The sequence below is a fragment of the Chaetodon auriga genome, chromosome 13, assembly GCF_051107435.1.
Source record: "Chaetodon auriga isolate fChaAug3 chromosome 13, fChaAug3.hap1, whole genome shotgun sequence".
Taxonomy (NCBI): Eukaryota; Metazoa; Chordata; class Actinopteri; order Chaetodontiformes; family Chaetodontidae; genus Chaetodon; species Chaetodon auriga.
Window position 1 is genome coordinate 5,259,646 of NC_135086.1, and position 7,576 is coordinate 5,267,221.

Sequence of the window (7,576 nt, forward strand, 5' to 3'; positions counted from 1 at the left end):
AGTAGCCTCCCACCCTCATATCTGTATGTTCAATATGAAGCTGGAGCCAGGTGACTGTTAGCAGCTTAGCTCTGCTGGACAGAGTCAGGCTAGCTGTTTCCAGCCTTTGAACTAAGCTAAGCTAACATCTGCTGCCTGTAGCTTTACATTTAATGTACAGACATGAGCCTGAGATGAGATAAGACTTTACTGATCCCACGCTGGGGAAATGTACTTGTTACAGAGAGCAAGAATGAAAAGAAGAGGTAGAAAAAGAACAAATAGACAATAAAAAGTCAACTATATATATATGAACATGGTATACAAAAGAGTACAAGAATGGTATTGCTTTGTGAAGAATGGCTCATTTCTTCATTAAAAATGTATAATGTTGCACAAGACAGCCGCACAGATGTGATGATATTAGCAAATGTTAGCGTAACATATTATAGGCTGAGTACAGTATCAATGTTCTCATTTCATTCTTGGCAAAAATGCACATAAGAATATTTCCTAAAGTGTCAAAATATTCCTTTAGAAGGTTTCAGCTCTGTCAAAGTGACTTTTTAAGGTCAAATGTCCTTTCTTATCCCATTGCTCCCCGATTCAGGTTTGGATGCCAGTCCACCAGCCAGCACCCATGAACTCACCATTCCTAATGATGTGAGTGATGCTTTTTGAGACAGCTGACTAAGGCATACATGCTCCAACGTTCTGCACTTTTATCATATGATATTTAAATGGACAGCAGCTTTGATTGTTGGTTAACTGATCAGGAAAACGTCTACAAATGGAGTGTACTAATCTGATCATGTTCTGTCAAACTTATCAGTGTTGTAAGAACGAATGTTTGACAACAATGATCCTTCAAACTTCACTCCTTACTGCTGGTGCACCAGAACACATCAAATGAACCTCCAATGAGCTGATCTATTGACCATACTATCATTAATCAAAGTTAATTTCCTGAATGTCGGAATGAAAATTAAGCTGAGACCATTTCATAACCCATTAAACTTCCTTTTCAACGTGAAATCTAACTGTGTTAAGACAACACAGAGGGTTCCTTGCTTCAGGTTCAAAGACTTCTGCTTTTTTCCAGCTAATAGGCTGCATTATTGGACGCCAGGGAACCAAAATAAATGAGATTCGACAGATGTCTGGGGCGCAGATCAAAATTGCCAACGCCATGGAGGGCTCGTCAGAGCGCCAGATCACCATCACAGGGACCCCTGCTAACATCAGCCTGGCCCAGTATCTCATCAATGCCAGGTAACCCTTTAACTCTAACAGCATGTGCTCCGGCACAGTCTAAAGGATAAAAGAAACAGCTGAATGACCATGCTCATAGTGTAGCCCCCAGAAAACATGCGACCAGTGATTGTGCTCTTTGAGAAAAAAAAAATAAAAAATCTAGCTTGTTAAGCTTTGACATTCATGACACTGATACTTTTGATGAGTTGCCAGAAGATGAAGGATATCTCGGGTTTTGACAGGAGACAGATAAGCTCATGAATAATGTGGCGGTTCATGTTATTTTCTTGGTTGTTCCTTTCTCCTTTTGTTCCTTATTTCCATCCAAGTGTAGACATTAAAATGCATTAAGTTTCAGCCAGCACACTCTTTGCAAGTAAGTGGCTCATGGGAGCAATGCCAACTACTGAGACTAGTAAGCTGTGTCTTTGAACAGAACCCGCAGAAGAGGAAATTGGATGATCAATAAATGACAATCAAATGTTCAGTGGCTACCTCAGGTTGGAAAGTTCATCGCCCAAATCTTCATAATAAGCATGAAAAGGGATACAGCTTGAATGAGAATAGCAGATACAACTGAGATCTAATGCTTTGCACATAAGCTATTTATTTTATTAAATTAAAAGCAACTTACTCCAAGACTAAATCTGTTGAGCCCTGAGACTAAATAAACAGCAGCTGCAGAGTTAGATACTGTACATACCAGGAACATATTTTTCATTTGACTTTTCCTGCCATGCTCCACTACCCCTGTCTCTGTTTCCCCTCTATCCAATGAAACCACTAATTCATTATCAACAGAGAAAATAAATGTATTATCCACAACTCTGAGAAAACTGGACCTCACTGATGTCCGCAGGCTACCTACACCTCAAAGTCAAATGTTATCAGCGTTAGCGCAGGGAGAACCCACACGCTCAACAAACACCGCTTTATGTCTTCGACTTCTTAAGGGGATTTCAGACAGCAGTCCGCTGAGAAACTAATGGCTATTGCTTTCCCACAACTCCAATGGCAGGTTCAGGGACGTGGCTGCCATGTGGAATGACCCCTCATCCATGACTACATCCTGAAGTCACCCCCAAATCTGGTTCTGTTTGCAGAAGCTAACATCCAAACCGCCGCCTCACAATTACGCTCTATGTGTTATCCCATGGAACTTCCCTTAGACTCCCTCGGTTTTGCATAACGCTTAAGCATTAGCCTGTGGGACACGTGTAGTGAAAGTCAGACCAGCAGCACTGGGATTTGTTTTAAGTGGATGTAGCCAGTGTATGGGAAAGGTTTGACATTTTGGGAATTGCAATTATATTTGCTCCTTTTTATTTGCTCGGAGATGTTGATACCACTCTTATCCTTGTCAGTTAATTAAGAAGCTAGATCCAGGAGATGGTTAGCTCGGCTTAGCAAAGGCTGGAAACAAGGGGAAACAGCTAACCTGAAGGTTTGCAAATGGATCGTACTGTTTCTTTGAAAGGACAGAATTGTCAATATGTGAGCGAACTTGTCTGCATGTAAGTCCTGTAAGATAATTCTGATGTGGCCTCCCAGAGTGTCTCCTAGCTGTTTTCAGCACCATGGACGGCGCTGAGGGAACAGCTGTTTCCACACGCTTCTCTAATCTGCTAATTTTGACAGAGTTGTACATGAATTAAAAAAAAAAAAAGACTTTGAAAGAGGCTTTTGGGCTTGTGTCCATATGTGGTTCTTCTTTCTCATGGTGCAAGAGCTGCATCCCAGCGCTTTTCTGCCAGATAGAAACACTATGTGGACACATACCCTCATGTTGATGTTCTTAACCTCTCTGAGGCTGTTGAATGGTTGAATCAATTCATTTGATTTCATGAAAAAATTGGGCCCAGCACCTCTGAAGCTCACTAATAAACAACCTCACCTTGACAACAAGACTCCAGGAAGCCACTGCTCTGGTCAAAGACTTAGTTCGGCACATAACTCCCTGCAAAACTCTAACTTGTCCTTTTTAATGTCAGTTTCTATGTGAATAAAAGCTTTAATATCTCAATCAGAGAGGTGCCACAAGACAGACTTTGCAATCTCCAGAAAGAGCTAGGCTAGCTGCGTCATCATTTCAGTCTTTATGCTATGCTAAGCTAAGCTAATGGTCTCCTTTCATTAGGCACAGACATGAACGTGGTTCTGATCTCTCATCTTACTTTCTGCAAGAAAACAAATAAGCATATTTCCCCAAATGTCAAATGAATCCTTGAAGTATTTATTTAGCATGCCTCATTCCAAGATTATTATAATATTGTATTTCTTTTTGTCATTACTATATGAGATAAACTTGCCTATTAAGTCCTATTGTGTCATTGTCTAGAAAGAGTAAAATGAATTAAAAAAAAAAAGTAAAATGAACAAAAAAAAAGCAAAGAAAAAAGAACACGACTGCCACTCGAGCAATGCTGTTAGAGAGAAGAGTGATGTGATGCCTCTGTCAGGGGATACAGCCATTTCCACATTTCCTGACACCACCATTCTTTTCTGTCCTCTGCATGGCTTCATGAAGGGGTTAGTACTGCATGGTTACGTTACCATATTTTTAGAAGTTGAGATGTTTTATGTGAAAGGGTGCAAATGAAAATATGGTATCAAATCTGTGAAAAAAAAAGAAGAAAAAAAAGGTGTCAGCAGAAAAAAAAAACCTGGAGCACAAAGCCAGCCAAAGCAGCATAACTTTCACTTTCAGGCGAAAGTTCTTCTTTCAAAACTGTTTTATTTTCTCTGTCTGCCCCCTCCCCCTCCCCCCTGCTCCTCCTCCTCCTCCTCCCCCGCCTTCCCTCAACTGTTCTAGGCTGACGTCTGAAGTCACTGGAATGGGCACTCTCTAATTTCTACCCATCTTCCCTCAGTGCATCACATGACCCTTGAGCAAATTGCATTGCACCTAGTTTATTTATTCCTCTGTATTTGACTGTCCTGATATTTAAGTGACTTAAACTTTTATAATTTCTAGTATTTACTGTAAACAAGTCTATCTGCACTGTTACTGGACTCCTCACACGTATCCAAAAACCCTGTTGTTTCTGTTTCTGAAAGGTCACTTTACTTTTTTGACACTCTAGTACCTTTCATGGCATCTCACGCACTGCACTGTTTTGTTTTACCTCATGTTTTAACACGCCGTTCCTTTTCCTACTGCAGGCACCTGAAAGTCAATGCAAAGTAAACCTTAAGACTGGTATAGCAATTTAAACCAAGGTTGTTCTTCCTCCACCCCATATTCTGACGTCATAACACAATTTATACCATATTTAGACTGCTGTGGTGCCTGTGTCAATGCACTGCATTACACAGAAATATCAATAATCAACTCCAAACCAAATGTTGTATTCCAGTTTATTTTACACTAAATTCATGATTGATGAAACGAGCGCTTCTCTGTGTGCCTGCAGACGTTCGCCTGCGTGTCTTAGTGTGGTATGCCCACTATAGATTGATCTGCATGACACACAATTCCCCGCTGCATTTCCAGTTCATTTTAAAATCAAACGAGAAAAAGACAGGGAATGGAACAAGCTGTGAATAGTTTATTTATGATCTGGATCCATCACTCCAATTTGAAATGACCTCGTGGGCACAGGCCAATAAACATCCGCTCTAATGCACAAACATCAGTCTTTCCGAGTTTCATGCGAGGCGTGACTCAAAGCTTGGGTGGAGAAATGAAAATAAGCCAAGTAAATGACTGCAGCGAGAATCCAAATGCATGCTATAAATAAACCCCACTTTATTCACCTATACTCCACAAACATGTAACATTGGCAGTTATGCTGCCATCTCATAACAACTATGTATAAGAGGCATCAATCATATAGACAGGCCTGAGAACTGTGTATATTTGCACCCACATGTAGCTCATTTAAGTGTTTCAGTGTATGTCACAAGGGCTGAAAAGCTCTTGGGAAGCAAGACGCTGTTAGTCAGTCATGTCTGTTTTTCAGCTCCTTCCTCACTGATGTCTGATAAGCGACAAGCCATCTCAGACATGGAAAACATACTGATTCTGGTTAGCATGTTAGCATATGCATCTACAATGAACCAGTTGCAGCCGATCAAGCGACATAGAAACCTTACGCATACATGTATGCGACTCTGTGACATCGACATACAGTATCTCCTCGATGACGCCAGGCTGTGTGTCTGTTCAGCTTGTCTTACTTCCAGACGCACAGACAGCCAACCCGTGCTCAAACTAAAGCTGAATGTATTTTAAAAATATGTTTTAACTGCGAACATGTACACGTCATGCTCGATTAAAACACCTTCATGGGTGTTGTTTTATACAGACACTTGAATTAGTGTGACAGAATATGATGCAGACTGAGGAATATAGCAGAGTAGAAATGCTTATTTATCAAAAAGTTTAAAGGTGGGGCAGGTTGTGCTTCAACATGAGGACTGTTTAAAGTTGTAATCTACAGTTTATTACCCTACATACATGTAATGTTGCGTGATCTGTTAAAGATAAGACAAATCAAGCAAAATGTAAGCTGTAAGATAAAAAATATGGAACTATATCTATCACCTCACAGTCAAACGGGTCATATTATGCTATTCTGACGGCTGTGTGTTACTGATTGCAGGTAGCTACTATTTTTAATCCACCTCACTTTAATACAATGACACACTTAATTTCAAAGCCTGGCTACGCGTTACTCCAATGATAATTATAGAAATGGTGTCTGGGGAATATAATTTGCGTCACTGCCGTTCAGGCTCAGGAGCTTGACTTTTGGTTAGAATTGATTATACATACGTAGGTTATGAGTAACACGTTCGCTGTTGTCGAAACAAGGCTGCTTTACATTCATGCATTTCCACACCGTTTCATATTTACATTGCGAATGTACTTCTGCACATTAGCGCTCATCTGGCTGCATCCAGAGGCGTTTCAAGCGAACAAACTGAGGAACAGGCGATTGATTGAGGGCTAACCCATTTTTTAAACACGTTCCATCATCAACAGCAGCTCGTCATTAGTTTGATGTTTCCTTTACAGTCAGTGACGGTTGTGTTTGCAGGTTAACCACGATGCAGTCATGCTACTTTCCAAACATCTCAGCTGCCTTTTTGATTGTCATACTTCATCACGGCATTGCTCATGTGCTCATCATCCCGCGATGCCGTGCGAGTCAAACACCTCTTACTGTGTTGCTTTTGTCATTTCATTAACACGTTTTTTTGTCACCGTGCTAGAGCAGCAAAAAATTAAAGGTTAGCACTGAACGATGCTGTTTGAGGGAATGTGTCATGTTTCTGTTTGATCATTTGCTTCTTGAAGGTCTGTACTGGATTTATTATTTATTGAGGTTGATTCTGAAATGTTTTGTAAAAAGAAGAGAATAAAGTTTGTGTTTTTTCCCTCGACTCGAACCTTTATCATCATTGAATGTGACTATTTTTCAAAATAAAAATCTACTTATCCTGCACCCACACTGCTGTCCTTTCACCTTTTCCCAGGAGATTTACCCTCTTTTCACATTTGGCTTCATGTGACAGCTGACTTGTTCGCACAGCCGGCGACACCCAAGTGGTTTCAACGAGCGTGATGACGACCCCGCAGAGGTTAAATCCCTGGGACTCCCCGAAAGCTAGTTAGAACTGAAGAAGCCTCTTGGATTCAGTCCGCTTGCCCGTGATTCAGCCCTCCTTGGAGAAACATATATCAGTACACATGGTCTGATGTTCATTTGTCAAATAAAATACAAACATTCGGTGAATCAAACCTTCATCCTGCCAGTAGAGGACAACTTTGTTTATTAGTGCACACCAGGGGATGTTCAAACCTTAGCTGATTTTAAAAAAGCCACAGACATAACAACCGATTTTAAATCACGCAATCGTAAGAATGCACACACCGGATGATTCAGTTGAGACGCAGGACCTCAGAAAACAAACATGGAGGCGGACTGTCGTCGTCAGCTGGTTGCACTTGTGTGAGCCACATTCTGCACAAATAAAACCGTGGATGAAGTGAGGAGAGGAGCAGACAGCCGAGGAGACAGAATCAGTGTGGCTCATACATTTTGCAGCCTGAGCCGGAGATGAGCTGAAAATAAAGTTTTATTGTTAACATGCAGTGGTGACACTTCCCGGTCAGCCCCCTCTCATTGGCTCCACCACTGCTCCTTTCACACGACAGGATTTCAAGTCATAAATACAAAACATGTCTGATATTTAAGATCCAAAATCAGGGAAACTCCAGACGATTACATTAGGATTACGTCTGTAAGACTCTCACACAACAGGATCACGTGGGCAGATAATCTGTTCAGACCAGCACCCAAAATCTGCCCAATTATCCTCCAGTGAGGGGCCAGAT

At 41.1% G+C, this 7,576-nt stretch overlaps 1 protein-coding gene across 8 annotated transcripts in view; it reads left to right on the plus strand.

Moving 5' to 3' along the window:
* The window catches only part of pcbp3 (poly(rC) binding protein 3), a 59,665-nt gene extending 53,044 nt beyond the window's left edge, over window positions 1-6,621 (plus strand). For 4 of the 8 annotated variants that reach the window (XM_076746347.1, XM_076746349.1, XM_076746348.1 and 1 more), the window contains 3 exons: window positions 590-642; window positions 1,082-1,251; window positions 2,252-3,799. In XM_076746347.1, the coding sequence (XP_076602462.1) occupies window positions 590-642; window positions 1,082-1,251; window positions 2,252-2,306 (278 nt within the window). In that variant the 3' untranslated portion in view covers window positions 2,307-3,799. Of the gene's footprint in view, window positions 1-589; window positions 643-1,081; window positions 1,252-2,251; window positions 3,800-4,045 lie in introns of those variants that run through there. The other 4 variants (XM_076746351.1, XM_076746353.1, XM_076746352.1 and 1 more) reach the window with 2 other exon arrangements.
* Window positions 6,622-7,576: the final 955 nt, after the last annotated feature.